The sequence below is a fragment of the Mobula hypostoma genome, chromosome 19, assembly GCF_963921235.1.
Source record: "Mobula hypostoma chromosome 19, sMobHyp1.1, whole genome shotgun sequence".
Taxonomy (NCBI): domain Eukaryota; kingdom Metazoa; phylum Chordata; class Chondrichthyes; order Myliobatiformes; family Myliobatidae; genus Mobula; species Mobula hypostoma.
This window is the reverse complement of record NC_086115.1, coordinates 41143595-41166282: the sequence shown is the minus strand read 5'-3', so window position 1 is coordinate 41166282 and position 22688 is coordinate 41143595. Positions and strand designations below refer to the sequence as shown.

The following is a 22688-nucleotide window of genomic DNA, read 5'->3' as shown; positions in this document are numbered from 1 at the left end:
CCTGATAACCAAACCACACATCTTTGGAATATGAGGGAAATCATCCACTGAAAACCTATACAGTCAGAGGGAGAATGTGCAGACAACACCCAAGGTCATTACTGAACCTTGGTTGTTGAAACTGTAAGGTAGTGGCTCTACTAGCTGTACCACTGTGCTGATCTAATTTAAATCATTGTATGATACTATTACACTATTTTTATTGGAACTAACATTGCTTATGGAATAACAATTTATATTGAAATGTATTAATATTTAAACACTTCATCACACTGTCAAGTTGTTTACCTCAAGAAGACTGGGGACAGTAAATTTCATCAGCCTGTTGCTATTGCATGACCACATCTCCAGTGCAATAAGAACTTGGACCATTGAACTCTGGCTGTCATTACTTTGCTGAAATAGATGAAGAATACATCAAGTCATGTATAAGCATGAAATATGAAATATTGAAATATTTCATGAAATATTCAAACATACTGAGACTTTAAGTGGAATGCAGTGTCAATTATTTCATCCTGATTTACGGAGAACTAAAAGAAAGAGACCTACTGTTTGCATTAAATTGCAATGCTGTTATACTAAAGCAGTGCTTCCCAAAGTGGGCACTATCGCCCACTGAGAGCAGGGGGAGTTTATAAGGGGGCAATAAAGAGGGCGGAGGGTGTGGAGCTCAATAGCAAATTGGGGCTAGCTGAGGAATTACAGGCTTAATCTAAGAAACAAAATGCTTATTACTGTATAAGCATTTGCTCCTCAGTGCCTAATCATTGATTACAGTGATCATATAATTACCTCATCTCTCAAGAACCCACCGTTCTCTTAGACTTCACTTGAAGCGCATTATAGTTGTGGAAAAGCGATGTGACACTTCTGTAGCTGGCATATCATGTGGATTCTGGACTGAAGAAATCATGTCATCTCCAGGCCCAGCCTATGTATTATTGCTGTTCACAAACTGTGTTAGCCAGTACATTTCCCATACTCTAAACACAGTGAGGCAATTCCTCTGAATTAGGGTATGGTGTTCAATGGGATAAAGTTCAGAATCTTCCCTTTCAAAGGTTTTTGACTATATTTCTTCAGCCCATGGCCCAACTGAGGTATCACTGCCCCACTTTATGTCCTTTCAAGCAGAGAGTCAAGTTTTTGCCTGCGCTATGATGAAATCATAACTTTCCTCTTTATTGATTACACATAAGTTTGGACTTAATCAACAGACGATTGACCATGGCCGTTAATCCATAACAATAAGGGCGAAGCAGACCAAACAAAAAAGAAGTATAGACATTCGAGTGTGGAGCAAGCAACCAACAGCAGCCAATGTACCTATTGTGTGAAAAGGTTTTTTGACAACATTTTCATATGATGTAATCTGACCTTTCCAAATCTTTTCTCTAAATTTAAATTATATGATGAGAGGAGCGGAGTTAACGACATTATTGAACATGTCCGATTTAAGCTGTTGGTCTAGCCTTGTTTTGTTTTTTTTCTTGGGTTTTTTTTTCTTTTTTTTCTTTTGGGTTTTTTTTTGTTTATATATTTTTTTTCTTTTTATTTCTTTTTTAATGTTTAATCTCATTATGAGTTTGGAAGTCTTTTATATCTATGTTACTTAAAATTCATTTTATATATGTTGATGAACATTTTTCCAATCTCTTTGTACCAACTTTGTTATTGAGTTTGTAATTTTGAAAAATTAATAAAAAGATTTAAAAAGAAAAGGTTTTTTGTTCTCAAATGAAGCAATGCAACTGTCCAGGCTTCTTGAACATTTGAAGAGAATACGCAAGAACTTGGCTTATCTTCAGTTATTTTGTGAAAACTTTCAGAAACCAAAAACACTTCAAAACACATTTGCCAGCACTTCACAACAAAACAGTGATGATTTGTGTGCTGCATATAATATTGTATCACACATTGCTAAATTTGGAAAGCCCCATATAATTGGATAAGGACTGATTCTGCCAGCAGTAAGGGAGGTTCTGAGTATGGTTTTGCATAAATTACCAAATCAAATAACTAAAATGATTCTGCTCAGTGAAAACTCAGTTCAGATATGAATAGATGAAATGTCTGAGAATGTGGAGGACACATTGTGCACATACTTAGGTCAACAGAATTTGCTCTGCAGTTGGATGAGTCAACTTTTTCAGGCAACTTATCTTTACTTCTTGTTTATGTTCACATCATAAAAGATGGTTCAAGATTTGTTATTTGCAAGGGAACGAGAAAGAGAACGAGAAACAGATACAAAGGTGGAGTTAATATTTTTGTGTTGTTGAGCAATTTCTCAAAGAGAAGGACATTCTGCTCACAAACATGCTCACTTGTGCAACAGATAGGGCACCAATGATAGGACGCCATTGTGGGGTTATTAATTTCTTGCTAAGAACTGTATCTAACATATTCACTGGGTAATTCACAGAGAACATCTTGTCACATACAGATGTGATCGGCTACACAAATCATTAAATACTTTTATCGCAGCAGTAAATAAAACCAACTCCCATTCTCTTAATTCTCAGCTATTTCAAGAGTTTTTCCAAGAGGTTTTGAGAATAATGAACAGTTTGAATGTTTACTGTTGCAAACAGAATATTAGGCATGACATTGCTTATTTGTCAGAATTATTCGCAAAGTTTAGTGAAATCAACCTTCAATTGCAAGGAAATTATGCGAATCTTATCAGAATCAAATCAGTTGTCTCCACATTTCTGTCCAAGTTAACACTATTTAAGTGCAACACTGGCTATCACAACCGTTTCTAGGTTCCGAGCCTCTGAGTTGGAAGAGAGATAAAATACCAAGTATACTGTGCCCACATGAGTGAGCGACATAAAGACATGTCAGAGAGATTTCAGGATTTTCTCTCAAAACAAGTTCCAGATTGGTAGTAAATCTATTCATCAATACTTGGAATGAGAAATTAACAGGAAGGATGTTGTAAAAGTGGATCTCACTACAAGATCACTTTGAACTGAAGCTGAAGTTCAAAAAAAAAATCACATCAACACTTTTGGTTGCAGAAAGAAATCACTGAACACTATCCTGCATTGTTGAAGTAGGTCATAATGTACTGTATTGCCTTTCCAACATTATATTTATTAAAGCGCAGGTTCAGTACAGTCACCCAACTTCTTTCAAAGCAACAAAACAAACTGCAAATTACTGAACAGGGGGATCTGGGACTCCTGAGTGACATTCAGCCTGATGTTGAGAAGCTGATATCACTGTGCCAAACCCCTCCATCTGATTGAAAGGTAAGAAAGCAATGAAGTAGTAAATAGTTGGACTGCTAATGTACACTCTAAAATTGCTGATGGAAGTTGTTTTACTGTAATCAAATAAATAACTTTATTTGTAGCTTTAAATAGATTCGAATAATTTTTGTAATTATTTATCACTGCCTTGAATTTGGAGTTTCTATTTTCTTTCACTTTGCATCATAAGTCAAAATTCTGTATAGTTTTTAGGTAATGGCCAAATAGGGATGAAGGGGGCACTGGGGGTGTGATCTGGGAACCAAGGGGGCAGTAACCCAAAAAAATTTGGGAACCACTGCGCTACATCTTATTACTACATCTGCACCTGATCTTAATATAATGCAAAAACTAAATTAGAATTAGACTCAGGCTTATTATTAGTGACATGTTGTAGTAATGAGAAAAATCTAAATTCCTAATATTGGATGGGTGAAATTAAAATGCAAAAATAAAAAGAAACAGAACTGAATCTGAAATTAGAGTAACAAAATTTCCCTTATTGCTAAACAGATGTGTCATCAAACAAAAAACCAACACTGGGCCTCTAAGAGGTAGATTTGAGGGAGATTTTAAAGCTGGGGAATGTAGGACAAAGAGAGAGAGCTAAGGCCTTGTTCGTTGAAGTCATGATAGCCAAAGGTTGACTGATTAAAGTGAAGGTAAACCTGCAGTATTCTGGAAGGCTGTGAGATTGGAGGAACTTTCAATGAACGCAAAATCTCATAACAATGAGAAATTTTAACTTGAAATTCTGCCTGAACTAGAACTCAAATAAATAAGCAAACACAGGGTTATAAGATGCATAGTAGTTAAAACCTTTACAATGGCCCTCGTGGAGACCAGGATGAACAGAACTGTTAGTTCTGGGCCTGATAACTTAGTAAACAGCCCTTTAAAATAGTCTACTCCTTGCTTGATCTATCATCTACTTTCCCCAGTCCAAGCCACTAATCACAATGAGATCATTTCTGCAAATAGTACATCCCTGTAATGTAATCCACCGATCACCACCCAAACCCATCCCATTTCCCAAGCTCCACTACACCTTTAATAGGCCACACCAGCTCCCATGAGACAAACCCACACATTCAAATCCTACCAGAATCAATATCCCCTCCCATAGTTTTGGTGAACACTCTTAATAGCCCTCACTTTTACACATCTGCAGCCCTAAAATTTTACTCCCACTGCCTTTCCCAATCTACAGCTTGTAAACTCAGTTCATAAGAGACTGAAGATATTGTAATGCAAAATGCTGGAGGAACCTAACAGCTTGGGCAGCATCTGTGGAGGCAGAGGAAATGTCAATGTTTCAGGCTGAGCTGTTGTCTCCCAACTCTACCCCTCCCTCTTCCCCACTCAGCTCCATCTGACCATTATCCATCTATCACCTTATCTCGTTCCTCCCTCCCTCTAACCTCCTTATACTGTCTACCTCCCCTTTGATGCAGGGTCTCAACCTGAAATGTCAACTATCCCAGTACCTTTTCAGATGCTACTTGACCTGGTGTGTTCCTCCAGTAGTTTGGTTTTTGCTGTCAACTGTTTTTGCCTGAGAGCAACAATTTTCCATAAAGCAATTAAATCGCAGAAAACTTGCAGAAAATCTCTTCTAATGACATATTAGCATACACATTTATGCATGCTTTCAATAATGTGTACACACATGCACACAGAGCAGACACCAGAATAATAGAATAATAGAAGTTATACATGGATTTAAAGCAACACACATAAAATTCTGGTGGAACTCAGTCAGTCAGGCATCATCTATGGAAAGGAATTGTCAGTTGCTGTTTCAGGCAGACACCATTTTAATGTTTCAAGTCTATGGATTTAGAATTATAAATGTTGCAGCATTATTAAAAATAAAAGTCAAACAATCTCCAGGTTACAACAGATTTCTTTCCCAAGAAATGCTTGCAACTTGAATTTTTTTGTAAGTTGGAAATGAAAAAAAGTATATGAGAGAAGATCACAGAAACAAGGATCAGCTGCTAGCTAGCCACTGTGTCTCAGTGAGTTCAGCACTTCTACCGCTGCTTGACCCAACATTTAATTATTGCAGCTCGAAGGTGGAATGGAGTAAGAGGAAAGAGAAGGCATGCAGAAATGCCCTGTCCCACCCAACAGCAGATAGCAGCTGTTCTAGAGCAGACAAGAAGTCCATCCTCATACGTCCCACTGGTCTCCCAAACGCTTGTTTGCTGGTGTGATCTGTTCATAAGCCAAGTGTTTGTTACCCAGTGAGAGCTTGTACAGAGCACAGAGGCAGAGTAAATGGGAAGGCAAGATCAGAGCTAACAGGAATGATTATGCTAAAATGGCAAATAATAATGTGTTAAACATTGAAACATGGCAAAAGGAAATAGTAAAAGGTGAGGCAAAGGAAATAAAACATGGCTCGGGACGAGATTTGTAACACTAGCTTCAGCATCTGCTGTTCAAACATGACATCTTCAAAAGAGTGCTCAAAAGGATATCCAGAAGTTAATCAAAACATGTAGTGCCTTCTCTCAATATTAGACACCAATAAAGTGTGGGATGACAAACTGAAGTGACAATTGAAGTGCTTGATTAATAAAAGTGACCAAATGCACATTTATCCTTCTGACTAGAAAAGACCTATGTTTGATCTTACTATTTTAAAGGAGGATGTGCCATAAGCGGAATGAAGTGCAAGTGAACTGCTGTGGGCATACTGAGTTTAGAGCCTTGAGTGGCATCTCTTGCACTTATTCGAAAAGCAAGCAGGTGGGGATGACAGAAGAGTAGACCAGGAGTGGACCATTCTGAGAAAATGATATCACTGAATATAATGCATAGAATGAAGATGATATGTTGATTGCAGAAGCTGGTGCAGCTCATTTCAATCTGCATCTAACATGATCATCATAAATCAGTCTTTGGAGTCCAGGGTGGGAAAATGAGGCATTATTTTATCACGTGACTTCATGTACACAAGAACATGGAGCTTATGTGAACTAGCAATTTCTCTATCAATGGATACTAAAATTACATGTAAAGTAATATTAGAAAGCTTTATTGTCAGATTCATACTAATTTTCATAACAATTTAGGGATAAACTAGCTATTAATTTCTGAGCTGTTATTCCATCATAAAAGACAAACCAAAAATTTAAAGCTCATCCTTATGTTGATTGCATTATCATCCCTCTTCCGTTTTTGCAATGTGACAGTAATAGGCAAATATCACAGCCTCCTTGACAACTGCTTGTTATTCACCTGGGCTTCTTCTGCATCTTGTCCTTGCTCTAACCATGACATCTAGAATAGAACAGAAAAAGAAGCCTCACAATCAAACCATAATCATATATACATTCTTCTAACTCACATTTTCCTCCCCTGTCCCTGCAGCTACATTTGGAAGAATTATGTCATTCTATTACCAACTCCCTGAGATGCAGATTGGGACTTCCATACCATAACTTAAGATAACAACCTAACCTAGCTACAACACATGTACTGACGCTGATTTAAATTAAATACAATGTTCAATTAATATGAAATCAATGTCAATTAAATTGCAGCATCTGACGTAAATTTACTCGAAACCACATCACATACCATCTGAAGCCATACAGTTAAAATTTCAGTGCCAATTCCTTCAAACAAAAATAGCATTTGGCTTTCTGTCTCATGGGCTTGTAATTCTGTCATTAATAGCACTTCTATCTTTACTTCCCAAATTATCCTGATCATTCTGCACCTTGTGGGTTAATGGCATTTTTACATTTAAATGCCACAAGGCTTCATGGCACAATCCATTTCCCACATTTAATTCCCACACTGCTCCAGATCAGTGCCAAGTGTAATATATTGACAAAGGTTTAACCATTATTCTGTTGATGAATGAAAATAATTTCAAACAGTCAATTTTCCAAGTGAGTTAAAAGAACCTCATCATGAAACATGAGAAAGCAAATCAAAAAATGAAAGTAAATAACTTGCAAACTGTTTTACCTCATCATTACTTCCCAGACTTAGTCCTATCTGTTGTTGCAGAAGCTGTTTTATCTTGACCCATGTGATTACAAGCTGATGCCTCACAGCAATAGGAATAACATCAGAGGGCACTCTTCCATTTGTTATGCGTAATGCATATTCACAGATCTACATTCCAAATAATACTGTATTAATTATTCCTATTAATAGCTTTAAAATATACCAAGCTCCTGCTTATGCAGGGTTGCCCCCAGAGTCTAAGTTAGTTTTATTTGGAAAGCCAAAGTTTGATAGGGGGAAACTGATTAAGCAATCCAAAATTATGAGGAGCAGACACAGATAGAAATGGTAGATAGTGGGAAATGTTTCTCCTAAGCGTACTGCAGGTCAATAGAAGGCAAAGCATTAATGTAAGAAATAGGAGTATGGAAGGAATTTGAAAAAGAATTGTTTTGAAATAGAACACATAATTTGAGAGAGTAAGGAAGAAGATACTCACAAACCATTTAAGTAGTATTTAGATGAGCATTTGATTCATCATACATACAGAGCTATAGGCCAAATTAGTATATATAAATTATTGATGGCCAGCACATATATGATGGGCCAAATGGCCTGCTTCCCAGCTCTATGACTCACTATCAATTTATACTACTTATTACATTGAAAATCTATACTTATGCAAGCATTTAGTATGCATTCTTTGGTTTATGTTCCTTGCAGTGTAGTGATTTTAAACACCAAATTTAGCTTAATGATATAAATCTAATAGGTAATTAACTATGATTTCAATGGAATGAATTATGTACACATCACAGGAAAGCAGTCTCGGTAAACCTTAGACTTTTCACATATTTAAAAATACTACTTTAGATCATGATGTTTGGCCCAGAATTAGGCAATTTGGTGCATCTAGACTGCTTCGCCATTCAAACATGGCTGATTTATTCTTCCCTCTTAAAGCCATTCCCCTGTCTTCTCCCATAATCTTTGACACCCGTAATAATCAAGAACTTATCAACTTTCGTTTTAAATATATCCATGTATATTTAAAGGTTGCATGGGATCCATTTCAACACTGCTTTAAGCTTAGTACTTTATCAATGCTGCAGACAATCCTCCCTTCTTGGTAATTTATGTTAATCAGTTCAAATGAATATCATTCCTGTAATATGCATTGCTATGATATAATGATAATGATTGCAGTTAAATTATGTTGCATGCGGGATTGAAATACTGAAATTTGAAGGACAAAGTCAAATAAAATCATTATGTTCTTCTGCATCATGCCATTTAAAGACCCTCAGAATATTTTTAAATTCTATCAATGTTCAAATTTCAAAGTACATTTATTATCAAAGTATGTATAAATTATTCAACCATCAGATCCATCTGCCTAGACAACAACAAAACAGAAAACCTGAGTGAATCCAATTTTAAAAAGACCAACACCCAATGTGCAGAGAAAGCAAGAGGAAAAAAACTGATCATGTAAACAATAAAGCAAGCATCAACATTCTGAATGAAATTGAGACTATAAACCAAAGCCTGGAGCAGCCGGAGGAGGACCTTTCATCTCAGTCTCAGTTCATCACACAGAGGTGCAAATCACCGTGACGCTTGCAGACACTAAGCCCGGAGCAGCCGAAGCACGACATTGCCTCAGCCTCAGCACTGAGGAGATCAGAGTAAAACGTCACAGAGCAGAACTGGCTCAACCCTTGCCTCTGATCCTAACATCCTGCATTTTCAGTCCATCTGGCTCAGTGTTTAAATTGTCCAAGCACCGGGTCACCCCTGCACCCCGACCCTGGCCCTGCAACAGAGTTATGCTCTGGGCTGCTTCTGGCCCATACTCAACCTTTCCAAATCGGCCTGGCGCTTGGATGGAATCAACCTCGCTCCCGGTTTAGGTGGATAGGCTTCGAAACAACTCTGCTATAACTTTTCCCCAGTCCACTCACTCTAACTTCGTTTCTGACTCTGACTCAAACTCCAATTTCTCCTGGAACATCCCTCAACCTCACTCCAACTCTGTCTCGCACCCACAAGCCTTGACTCTCAGATCAGCCTCACCTTCGCTCGTCTCTTCACTGTTTGCTGTGATCATTTACCACTATTTTCCATATAAAAAGTGTTATTAATCGATCATTTAGACAAGATTCTTGCTTTGAAGACCACCAGTAAGCTATCGTCCACCTTCAATTGCGTCATCTTAAACCAGAGACATATGTAAACTATGTCTCACAAACTACAGTAAATTTCTACAGGAAAACATATTATAATGCAATTTTCTGATAGCTGGAGTTTAAGGAATGCACTCAGAACAACAGCATAGCCTGTAAAAATATTTGGTGAAATCCCATACCTGGAGAGCTTCATTTAAGTGAGGGATACCTGCAGGATCAACAGACAAAACCCGCGGAATGTTCGTTTTGTCAAGTTTTTTTGCAGGTGGCTTTTTCTTATCAGGAAGCGGAGAACCCTTGTCAGATTCACTTTTTTCAGTGCTAATTGGGCTGGGTATCCAAGGTTGAATCAATCCTTGACATAGAGCATTGCATAGCATTACTAAAAGCACAGTTTGCCTATTGAATAACAAAAACAATTTCGTGTCACATCCTTTATTGACTTGTATAAAATATAACAAATGGTATTAGCATATATATCAATATTTCTGCTGATGTTTCAGGTAATGCTCCTTATTGAACACCCTCAAAATAATTGTTCTACATTCACATTAGTGTTAATTCTGCCTTTTATACTTAATGCTGGCGGTGTCTTTAAGGCTCATAATGTGTACACATTTCCTTGTTTTATTTTTCATGACTATTTTTCAAAATACCATATATGTGGGCATGTAGCTTTTCCTTTAGTAACACTAAACCTGAGAGAAAGTTTAGTTTTTTACGGCATTGTTCCATACTGCCGATACAAGCTACGCTGGTGAGAGAGGAAAATTGCCCTTTTCCACTCTATCACTGGACACACAAACTTACCCACAGTGTCCTGTCTTCTTCAATGCATCAAGAAGTGCCCGAAATGGTTTCACAAGTTTCTTATATCTCCCAGTAACTAACAGGTGGTGATTATAATTCCAGATATAGACTGCAGCATTGCATACAATGATTGCTTCATTTAATTGCACACCCAGTTCTGCAGCTCGTAGAAAGCTTTGTGTGGCAGAATTGGATAGATAATCTATCCAGTTTCTGAAAAAAATACATAAATATTAAGGATAGAATATTATGTTGTACCTCCATATCAGCAATAACATATAGATTGTACAGATTTTACATTGTTGCTGGAACTTTGTACCTGTATTAAGTGCTATGAACTATTTGTTGCCACAGTTGAAACGAAATTCAAAAGCCTTCCAAAAACAGGTGTATGAATTACAATGCAGATTTATATGGTTTTTCAGTGGAATGCAGGCAGTAGTTTGAACTTTGAACATCAAATTCATTGGTGCAATTAAAGTATTCTTTCATCTAAGTCCACAGGCAAAAGATCAATGTAAAGTGATTTGCTTCAGTTAGAACTGGTCATCATTGCTCAAAACTACTCTGTGTCCTTAATGTTGACAATCAGAATCAAAATCAGGTTTAATCTCACTGACATATGTCAAGAAATTTGTTGTTTTGTGGTGGCACTACAGTGCAATACATCAAAAATACTACAAATTACAATAAGAAATATATTGTTATAAAAATTATAAGAAATTTGAAAAAGAGTAAGAACTAACCAAACGGTGGGGCGGGGGGTTAGGATCTGTCAATATTTTGTGCAGTCAATGCAGGATCTTACTCTGTTGCTGATGTCTTCCGAGGAGTAGGGAACAACAGTATAGATGATGCATATTGAGATGAAATTCACCCAATAATATCACAACCAAAAATGGTTCTGATGTATGGGATGCAATTAACAGAAGAATGTACCTCATACTTTGTTCCACTTTCTGCGCCACAATCTTACTCCTGTCCCTTCGGCATTCCAAATATTTAAGAACTGCAGCTGTGTCTGTGCTGTAGTTCTCTATGTCTCCATTGGGACAGGTATGGTGGGTTTCGATCCTGGTCCCTGTTGATGCGACTAGGCAATGTAACAGTTTGGCATGGATTATATGGGCCGAAGGGCCTTTCCTGTGCTGTAGTTCCCCATGACTCTATGAGCAGTCAACAGATAAATAGAAATTGCATAATAGAAGGTATAGGCTTTCTAAAACCCTCAGTCACCATCTGAGATTCAATTGTTCCCATCCTTAGCAGGAACTTTGGTGAAATTGGTAGTGAAAGGAAGGTTGCAAATGCTGCAAAAAAAAGATGAATGGTTTTCTGGCAATGACTGCAGTCCAGGAGGAGCAGGAAATTCACCATTCTGATTCCAGCAATTAGCACTCTTATAGTTCTTAAATGTTATCAGTTCAAACATTTAATCAGGTCCTGCTGTTTAACTTCACAACCTCAAAACGGCAAACTGGAATCCACATATCATTTCCCTCACCATTTCCACATCAATACGTTAATACTGGATCTTTATGTCTAACTCTTACATCATGGTTTTGTAAGACTTGAGATCTTCAGACTGTTAACACATTTCTTGCTTTTAAGAATAAATGGTAAATTATATCTTCTTTAAGTTTATTTCATATTATGCATGAGAAATTATTTGAAAAAAGGAAAACAGTGATAAAGACATAAAATTGAAATACCTGTAAGTAATCCATTCCGGAGATTCCTCTAAATTTTTGGCTACAAATCCTGGAGAATGAGTTTGTTTGTCTCTTGGGAAAACTGCCTTGTTGTTGAACTCTGCACCCTCTGATCTTAACAACTGAATTGTTGCCTGAACAAGGAAGATATAATAATAAACCTTTAACTCTATAATTAAAGAAATAAATGTTACTAAGCAAATTTATTATTTTTGGAGAGACACGACAGCAGATGGTGAAATCTAAAACAACAATCTTCTAGAGGAATTCAACGAGTTCAGCAGCATTTGTGGAGGGAAAGGAACTATTGACATTGATGATAATTTAAACCAACGTATTAATGAACTACCTACCTCTCCTTTAATGAAGTGTATGTCAGCAAGTAGTCTGATTGCATCAACACTAGAATAAAGTGTTTTGCGTGATGAATGTAACAACAATGATGAGACCTTAGGATTATTGTCGAATTGAGCATCAGGAACAGTAATACCTGCTGCACCAACACCTAAAATAAATCAAAAATGGCACACATGATACATTTTCCAAAGTATGCAGATGAACTATGAGCTTTTTAAAAAATAATACAACCATTTCTTTGATCTTACCTTCCTCACTTTTTTCTAGTTTCCATCGTCCATCATCATACAGCAGGCAAAATTGACAAGCAACACGGCAAACATCCCAAACTTCTTGCTTACGAGCAACTTTAACCAAATCAGTCCAAATTCTCACCCTACAAGCACAACAAAATATTATGTATATTAAACCAATGCTCTGTCTGGTTTCCCATGTATATGTAAAAGATTCTATGGTGTAATTTTTTAAAAATCTGTTACATTCAATGTTCTAGGCAACATACACACTTCAATCACAATTTCTGGTGATCAGGTTATTAACATTTTCCTGATTGATAATATTTAATAATGCATATATTGCCTACTATATTTCCAACATTGCAGCAGCAGCTGTATCTCAGAAAAATACTGCACTAATTATGAAGAGCTATCATGAAAAGGATGGAAAAGTGCTGTTGAATGTAGTTCTTTCTTCTCTTGCCTACACTAATACAATCTGGCATCTAGTTTTCTATGAACACTGTAGCAAAGTTCTTAAAGAAAGTCCTTGGAACTTCATGCAAATTATCGATTTTGCAACGAAGATTTTTCCAAAAATTGTTTAACTGATTTTTAGCTTTCATTTGGAAAGGCAGGGACTGATCAGGAGAAGCCTACTTTTTTTTTAGGGAAGATCATGGATCTCAAACCTGACTATATATTTTGAAGAGGAACTAAGAAAATTGACAAAGGCAGAGTGGTAGTCATGGTTTACTTGGGCTTTAGTAGGCCTTTGACAAGATCTCACATAGTAGACTTATGCGGAAGGTTAAGGCACAAGGAACTGCCGCATGTTAGTAAACAGAATCCAAAGTTGGCTTGATGATGGGAGGCAGAGAGTAATTGTCAATGGATGTTGTTTCTGACTGGAAGAGTATCACAAGTTGTGAACTGGAGAGATTGGTGCTGTACCTTTGTTGCTTGCAATATACTTAAATGATGTGGATGAGAATGCATGTGATCTGATTAGTAAGTCTACTGATGGTACAAGAATTCGTGGAACTATACACTTTGAGAAGTCAAATTCCAGTAGGACAATAAAAGTGTGGGGACCCATTGGCAAAAGAAAGATTTTGGGGTACAAGTCCATAGTTCCTTGAAAATGGTGACACAAGTGATGGGGTAGTTTAGAAGGCACTTGGTATGTTTGCCTTCACAAGCTTAGAAGGGAGATTTGTTAATCTTTTCCCTCCCTCCTGGATGAATGCTGCTGGTGTCAGAGTGTTAGTTGTTCTACGGGGCAAAGAGTTGGTTGCTATCCTCTTGGTCTCAATTGCCACTGCCAGACTCTTCCAGACCTGGCTCTGATGCCACATGTGTCTACCTTGTGTGAGGCTGGTTTTGCAGCTTGCTAGGATATGCTTGAGGGTTGCTGGAATCGGGGACAGGGAACAAGTTGGGTCCTCACCGAACCACTAGCAGAGATTTTTCTGTGAGGGAAGCACATCACATGTAGCTCTGATGAGAAAGCTAAGTCTGCCTGTTTCCATCTCTCATATGTCCTTCCAACTGACTTTCCTCCTCGCAGTGCTCCCCCACCCTATCCATTGCCCCTGCTTAGCCAGGGAGACAGCTTTGCACTTCCTTCTGACTCTTCTTGTCACCACATTTCCTCGACAACCATCTTCCTCTGCTCTGGAATTGTGGCCTTGTGCCAGGTGGGTCTACTTGCTGCCAGACCAAAGCCAACCCAGTCCTGTTGGACTTGCCCCACGATGTCTCTATGGCTAAGGGCTGCTGTTGCTTGCTGCATCGCATCAGCTGGAGTCCATTTCTGCCCAGCTGATAAAGTCCGTGCAGCATTACTGATAGGCTTGTCACAAGAGTCTTTGAGTGTCATCTGCAGACACAACTTAGAACACTTGAATTCCTCTGTAGTGCCAGTGAAAGGTAATTCAAGGACTCCTTTAACATAGAGACTATTGTTACTAAGACACCATGGGACCCAGAGCCACTTCTTTACGAACAACACAATGATTCATTCGAGCTTCTTCACAGTTGTTAGTGGGACCTCATACACAGTGAGTGGCCACATCATAGGGGGTAGGTGGCCAAATTATAAGCACCAGAGTTTTAGTTTTCCAGGCAGCATGGTCTTGTCAAAGTTATACAGGCCACTGGTGATGTGTTGCTTTCGTTGCTGCACCTGCTCTTTGTCTGCGAGGCTGGTGTTGTACCATATACCCACGCTTTTGACGGGCTGTTCAGACACTGTTGGAATTGGGTCATCACCAATGAAGAGCTTTATGTCTTTCAGCACTTCCTTGACTATGGAGATGCTTCATGACGTAATGGGTTTGATTTTCATTCTGGCCCTCTTGATGTTTTCCTGCAGCTTTCCAAGTAATCGCTTGGTGCATACTCCACTGGTGGTTAGTGTTGTTATATCGTCAATGTACACCCTAATAGGGGTAAGATGAAGTCCAGCACTTGTTCTTTAGATAGATAGATAGCTAGATATACTTTATTGATCCCGAAGGAAATTGGGTTTTGTTACAGCCGCACCAACCAAGAATAGAGCATAAATATAGCAATACAATAACCAGAAACAATCAAACAACAAGATGCAAACTATGCCAGATGGAAAAAAGTCCAGGACCAGTCTATTGGCTCAGGGTGTCTGACCCTCCATGGGAGGAGCTGCAAGTTCGATGGCCATAGGCAGGAACAACCTCCTGTGCCGCCCAGTGTTGAATCTCAGTGGAATGTGGCCGAAGTTCAACAGTAAAAAGTTCAATATCCAGTCTACAAACACATTCCTTGATCGTAATATGACCCAGATTGCACCATCTGTTGTTAACCAGAACAGTAAGCACCCAACTCCTTTACGCTTACCGCTCTCAGTGCACTTCTGGTCAGCCGGAACGGTCTGGAAGCCGTCTGTGGAGAAGTTTTGATCGGGTATGTCCTTGTGCAGACCCGTTCCAGTGAAACACATAACACTGCACTCCCAAAATATTCTCTGACACCTGGCTAGCGCCGTGAACTCGTCCATTTTATTACCCACCGAACTCCTCTTCTCCATAAGTCTCTGTTGTCTCGACCCGGTCTTCTTTCCTTGACTTTGTGATCCCCTCTGCATCCTGTGCGTGTTTTCCTCCAGATTTTAGCAGGGGTGTCCACCGCTCTGCTCGCTAAACCAGCCAGCATTAGCGCAAGCAGCTGGTCCCTGGAATAAACAATGCGACCATGCTTCTGTCCCGCTAATGAGATGTGTCCGGATGTAACTATTTCCAGCGCTAAAAACCCAAATAAAACTCTCTCTACCAGCATGTTACAGAGGGTGCAGCTTCAACATGTTACTGTGAAAAAAAAATACAAAAAATAACGTAAGTTAAAAAGTAAGAAGAAAAAGGTAAGAATCCGATCGGAACGGCTGTAACAGGCTGCATGCACGACCGGCGCATGCGCACTATCACCACCTACCACCCATCGTGAAGCCCTGATAATGACCTCCATGGCCACTGTGAAGGCTAGGGGTGATATACTGCAACCTGCCATAATGCTTACATCCAGTCTCTGCCAGGTTGTGGTAAAATCAGCTGTTGTGAAGGTCTGAAGGTCTTGAAAGCACAACTTCCCTCGCATTGTGATGGGGCCTGGTATCCGGCAGAAGTTCAAATGCTTCCCAGAGGAGTGCATGGAGAATTGAGCCAAATGCTTTGGTGAGGTCCTGGATGAACACATAGAGATTTATTTTGTCCTTCCTAGCTGCTTGGATCTGGTGCCATATCATGTTTGTATGTTCCAAACACCCAAAGAACTCTGGAATTCCTGCTTTCTGTACAGATATGTCAATGTACTTGTTTTTCTCCAGGTAGCTGGCCAGCCTCTGTGCTATTAGAGTGAAGATTTTCCCCCCAGTGTTCAGAGGGCAGATTAGTCAAAACTGACTGATGCTTTCTGCATAATTTTCTTTTGGAATCAGAATACCGCCAGCCCTTCACCACAATTTGGGTATTATTTGCCTCTGCCACACTACCCTCATAAGCATCCAGAGAAACCGCAAGACGTCTGGTGCATTCTTATAAAACCTATATGGTACTCCATTAGGCCTGGGAGCACTTGCCATTCTTGCCCGTCAGACTACCTTCTCCACTTCTCTCCATTATGGAGGGTCAAAATCCAGGTGGTAAATGGGGGGCTGAAATGGCAGGATATCGGATGGAATGATCATATGTTCCTGCCTTTTCTAGGTGCTATTCCAGTTCCTGCTTTGATGTTTTCAATGTTCCACTTTTTTTTCCAGTGTGAAGAGACCTTCACTGAACTTAAAAAGGTCTTTGTAGAACTGTGTTCTTATTTGTTCTTTTTTTCTGCGCAGCTTCCTTAGATTCTCAGCTCTTCTCAACTTTGTCAGCTGGTTCTTGATGTCTGCTTGAAGTTAGTTGATGCCTTCCCTCTCACTATCTAGGACTTTTTTCCCCTGTTTCCTCAGCAGTTTCCCTTCTCAAACCAGTAACTCAATCTCCTGCTGCCTCCTGGACTTTATTGGTGGCGGTGATGTTTTTCCACTCTTCCTTGCATTGACTCTAAACTGCTCTTCCCAATAGCAGTAGATGACATCTCTCGTTGCATCCAACTTCTTTTCTGCTGTTCCTTTTAATTGCTACAAAATTTTCATCAAGTCTTTATCCTGGGGCAGAGGAGACCAGAACTTGATGGCATGGGTTTAAGGGGAGTAGGGTGACATTTAGAAGAGATCTGAAGAGTAAGATTTTCATACGGAGGTTGGTGTTTGCCTGGAAGGAGTTGCCAGAGAAGTTGGTGGAGCTAGGTATAATTACAACTTATAAAAGACAGTTAGATAGTAAAGGCAAAGAAGTATACAGGCCTAATGCAGCAAATGGGATTAGCATAGATAGGCATCATGGTCAGCATGAATAAGATGGGTTGGAAGTTCCCATTTCTGTATTGTATGATTCTATTTGATATGTAATGAAGTTCAACTCATTATTCATAAATCAAGACTTAAATTCTTAAAACGTATGCTAGATCCCAGGCTTTATGAATTTCCCATAAGTGCCTTTTAAATTTTCTGGCTAATGAGGAGTAGTGGTATTGGTAACAAAGATTACAGCTCCATCAAAGATAATTCTTTAACAGAATAAGAAAACCCTACTCCCATTAACCCCTTAAAATATAAAGGACCAGTGAAAACCTGTGTCACAACATAAATAGACCATCCAAAATTTCCTGCCAATCTTGGAGCCTTATTGGCCTGGCTGTCCGAAATGTTGAGCTTGACCTGGACTATACCTCTTTCCTCCCTGTTACTTGTAAAAATGCTATCCACCTCTTTCAATTCCTCTGTCTCTGCTGCATCTGCTCTCAGGATAAGGCTTTCCATTCCAGAACTAAGGAGATGCCCTCCATCAAAGAAAGGGGCTTCCCTTCCTCCACCATCAACACTGCCCTCAACTGCATCTCTTTCATTTCGTGCACATCTACTCTCAGCCCATCCTCCCATCAACCCACCAGTGATAGGGTTCCTCTTCTCCTTATCTACCACCCCACCAGCCTCCATGTCCAGCACATAATTCTCCAGAACTTCTGTCATCTCCAACGGCTTCCATCACCAAGCACATGTTTCCCACCCCCCACTTTCTGCAGATATTGATCCCTACGCGACTCCCTTGTCCATTCCCACTGGTCTCCCTCCTGCCACTTATCCTTGCATGCGGAACAAGTGCCTCACCTGCCCCCTACATCTTCTCCCTCACTAACATTCAGGGCCCCAAACAGTCCTTCCATATGAGGCAACACTTCACCTGTGGGCCTGTTTAGGTCATTTACTATATCCAGTGCTCTTGGTGGGGCCTCCAGTATGTCGTTGAGACCCGACGTAGATTGGGAGACTGCTTTGTCAAGCACCGATAACGCTGTTCACCAGAAAAAGGGGGATCTCCCAATGGCCACCCATTTCAATTCCACTTCCCGTTCCTATTCTGACATGTCAGTCCATTGTCTTCTCTACTATCGCAATGAGGTCACACTCAGGTTAGAGGAGCAACAGCTTATATTCCATCAGGCAGCCTCCAACCTGATGGCATGAACATCAATTTCTCAAACTTCCGGTAATGCACCCCACCCCATTCCCCTTTCACACTCTCACCTTATCTCCTTACCTGCCCATCACCTCCCTCTGGTGCTCCTCCCCCTTCCCCTTCTTCCATGCCCTTCTGTCCTCTCCTATCAGATTCCCCCTTCTCCAGAGCTTTATCTCTTTCACCAATTGATTTCCTAGCTCTTTACTTCACCCCTGTCCCCCTCCTAGTTTCACCTTTCACCTTGTGTTTGTTCCTCCCCTCCCCACCTTCTTACACTGACTCCTCATCTTTGTTTCTCCAGTCCTGATGAAGGATCTCAGCCCGAAACGTACACTGTACTCTTTTACATAATGCTGCCTGACCTATTGAGTTTCTGTAGCATTGTTTGTGCATTTGGATTTCTAGCATCTGCAGATTTTCTCTTGTATGTAAAATAAGATTTTATTTCTTAAATTGCCAATAATCAATATTCATTGGGCTGGGAACTTCCTTGAACCTTTTCCTTCCCAAAGTTTTAAAATTTCACTTGTTGTGTAAAGTAACTGTTTCCACTGCATCTTCAGCAGATTGAAATAGCTTTGAGGAAACCAGACTTAGACAATTCTTGTTTTTTGAATATGTGAAAAGGGCAAGAGAAATAATTGAGACTCAGCCAACAAACACAGAAAACAATGCAACTGTGAACCAGCTTTTGCCCAATAAATTACCATTTCCACTAGTGAATACAAAACTTCAGAAAAATATATTAAGAATTCATGTCTGTAACCACCAAGCTCTCATATAGTTGGCAGCTTAATATCTGTATGAAAATGTCTTCTTGACCTCTTGTCACAAGAGGCTGTTGATTCCCTTTGCTCTCTTGTATTTAACCATTATATGCTTCAGATTTGTTTTCCTAGGAGTTCACATTTCTCTGTAAAAGGAACCTCCTCTAACTGAGGATATTTTATCATTTTTAATGAATACCCTCTTGTCCTATCGCCTTAATTTACCTCAAATATCTGATCTATTCAAGAGAATTTCAATCCTGCCATTACTCAAAAATCCCAACAATATCTTTCTAGCATTTCTCTTAGTTAGCCTCATCTCTTAAAGACTTCATATTTTATTGCTTTATATCCAGCAATTACATTCTTTAATTTATATGGTTCTTTCCACTAAGTTTGGATAATTTTCAAAATATTAAGGACCCAATTTAGATTTAAAAAATACTGCAACTATTGATGCAGCAACTAATATTTCAACCTTTGAATTATATATCCTAAATATTCCATACAATAAACAGTTTATACACCATTAGATCAACTTTTAAACATGCAAAGCCCTTAAGTTCATAAAGATATTAGAATGATTAAGGGAAATAATATTTTCATCATAATCATTTAGAGAATAACTCTACTTCTTCACGATAAGAACACTAGATAGACTAATGGGTAAGAAGATAAAATAGTAAACAAGAAAAGTTGCAGTATGGAAACTGAACTGTGCACCATATTATTATTTCAAGAATAAAAATCCACTGCAAATTAAAAAATATACATTTATTGTGAGTTCCATAAAAACTGCAGGGGTTTTTTTTCCCTGAGCCCTCTGTGCATTTTATGTACAGTATTAGAAACAGCCAATTCTATAAATAGGCGGTGCCATCCAATGCACAATTCCTCAATATTTCCTTGATTTGATCCAAGCAAGCATGAGCCTTGGATCGAGCAGGCCAGTCATCATGGAAGAGGCCATAATGGCATTTGCAAGGTCTGTTTCATTGATACTTAAAAGGTCATGGCTGAACAACTCACAAGACAGGAACTCTGCTCAGGTTGGTGCCCTTTAAGGAAAGTTTATGCCTACTGTTAAACTTACCACCCACCTCTAAGTGACCTCTGGCCATTCTCCCCCTTACCAATCTCCCACCCAGCAACCTAAACAACAGTCCAATCCTCGTTCAAAACCAATCACTCACCCTATTTCTGCCCACCTCCATGAACCGCCAGGTGTCTTCACTTGAACTCAATGGTTCCAATTCCTGCTGAAAATCTATCTGAGTTACATCTATGGAACATTCTCCCCACATTTCGATACATCTAGGTCCTTTGTACCCCTAACTCCCCCCATCCCAAATCCCTACCCTCACCATAGTGCACAGCACCTTGCAGGTCAATAAAATCAGTTTAAGAAATTTGGTATATGAGCACTTTGATAATGACAATGCTTTTTGATACCCTCTCATTGTACATAATCTGATCTTTCATTTGGAAAACACCAGAAGAAAATTTAGCTCTCCAATAAGATTTCTTGATATCAAACACTAAACAAGCGCTGAATATTTCCACTTGGTCAGGATTTAATATTGTATTTATAATTTACCATCACTTGTAACTTTTTTAGCTGGTTCAAACTTTGAAATGAAACTGTTGTCAGTAACTCTAATTTTCAAGCAAGTTTTCAAGATAAAAGGTGCATAGCATCTCATCTCATCTCCATTTCCAGGCACTGGAGTTACTTCACCTACCTCAATTTATCATTTGCATCTTCAAGTCTTTCCAAGTGACCTTTGCTCTTCTGTATACAATTCATGTAATTTTGAACTTTGGCAGCAAGTAAACCAATTAGGCCTGTGTTACCACGGCCTACAAAAACTGGAAAGTATAACACAATAGCATCAGTAGAGATATCCTGTGAACTTCATTAGTTAATTGTATACTATCCCTTGGGGATTTGACAGTGTAATGAGTTAAAAACTATTAAACACTATTTTGCATTGTCACTAATTTAGTTATTTATTATTTAAATTAATTTAATATACCAAAAGTAGATGAAATTAGCTAGAAGTAATCACACATTTATATTGTAAATCAGTAAAAAAAAATTGCATTTGAAACTTCATATTTATAAAACTAGCTGTGTTGGTGGCAGTTAAAGACTTTGTACATCTATGGGCTTACAGTAAAAAAAAACACAGTATCCTGTGAACTACACTCAATAATGTCCCATACTAGACCTTTGTGTACTATTTTTTAGCTAGCAGACCTGTAGCAAATCCCAGCTCGAATTTCTTGGCTTCCATGCCAGCTTATGCTAACACCAAAGAAGGGAATATGCTTGAAGTCACTTACAATTTATCTGTTCTCCACTTTATCATATTACTTAGGCCAGGTACGTGTAGCACAGCCACTGCTTATACCTTATTATTTTTATGGCTTTCAATTATTTTCATTATTATTATAATAATATTATTATTATTATATCCTTTTGAACTTTTTTTTTAAACTTCTCTGATCATCAGAAACAGTTCAAAGGCCTTTGGCAGCAGGCAACAAGATATACATGTGAGGCTTGCTGCTGCTGACAAACCTGTGGGACAGCTGCAGCAGCAAAACCTCCTGTAGGACTGAACTCACTGGGCACATAAAAAGCCTCAGAATAGTAAATGCAGTTAGTGCTGGTGACAAGCCGCATTGACGATAATCTGTCCCAATGAAAAAATCAGAAAAGTTAAATTGGTTCTTGCCAATCCAATATAATTTAAGATTACATAAATTATGGAATTATAGTATAACTATTTTTTATAATTCAAAATTTAATTTAAAAATTATCATCATACATAAAGCAATTTATATCCCTAACAGACAAGAACTTTTCTACTGTTACATGCCTCAAGGAGATCTTGTGACTTTCTTGTGAGAATGATGTAATCATCTTTTGGAGGTCATCTGATGTAATTTTCCCACCGGTGAGGTCACGTGATGACATGTTCACCACAGGTATAAAAGGGAAGACCTCTGCTGACGCAGTTAGTTTTCCAGTTAGAATGTCAATGCGATACTCCACTCCGCTGCTTATTTGCATTACGACACAGTTTTGATTTTAAACGGAGTTTTATGTTCTAATGTAAGGTACAGAAGTCTGAGCCGGCATTTGACCAATCACTGCCAGGTTTGTTAATGTATCTTTTCAGTAACATTGGAGAGTGAAGACGGGACCCTGAAGATGTTGTTCAATGGGTTTGGAAAGGATCGACCCTTATTGAATTCGTTCAAGAAAGAGTGATCTGCATGAGATAGCCTCTGCTACAAAGGAAGCA

The 22688-nt window shown here is 38.8% G+C and overlaps 1 protein-coding gene across 1 annotated transcript in view; it reads right to left on the bottom strand.

Moving 5' to 3' along the window:
- LOC134358994 (cilia- and flagella-associated protein 46) overlaps positions 1 to 22688 on the bottom strand; it is a 194298-nt gene that overhangs the window by 126212 nt on the left and 45398 nt on the right. The window contains exons 14-22 of the mRNA XM_063071760.1: positions 21117 to 21243; positions 12549 to 12676; positions 12297 to 12448; positions 11944 to 12077; positions 10232 to 10444; positions 9601 to 9820; positions 7251 to 7400; positions 6513 to 6554; positions 289 to 396 (exon numbers count right to left, since the gene is read on the bottom strand). Coding sequence (XP_062927830.1) covers positions 289 to 396; positions 6513 to 6554; positions 7251 to 7400; positions 9601 to 9820; positions 10232 to 10444; positions 11944 to 12077; positions 12297 to 12448; positions 12549 to 12676; positions 21117 to 21243 — 1274 coding nt within the window. The remainder of the gene's footprint in view (positions 1 to 288; positions 397 to 6512; positions 6555 to 7250; positions 7401 to 9600; positions 9821 to 10231; positions 10445 to 11943; positions 12078 to 12296; positions 12449 to 12548; positions 12677 to 21116; positions 21244 to 22688) is intronic.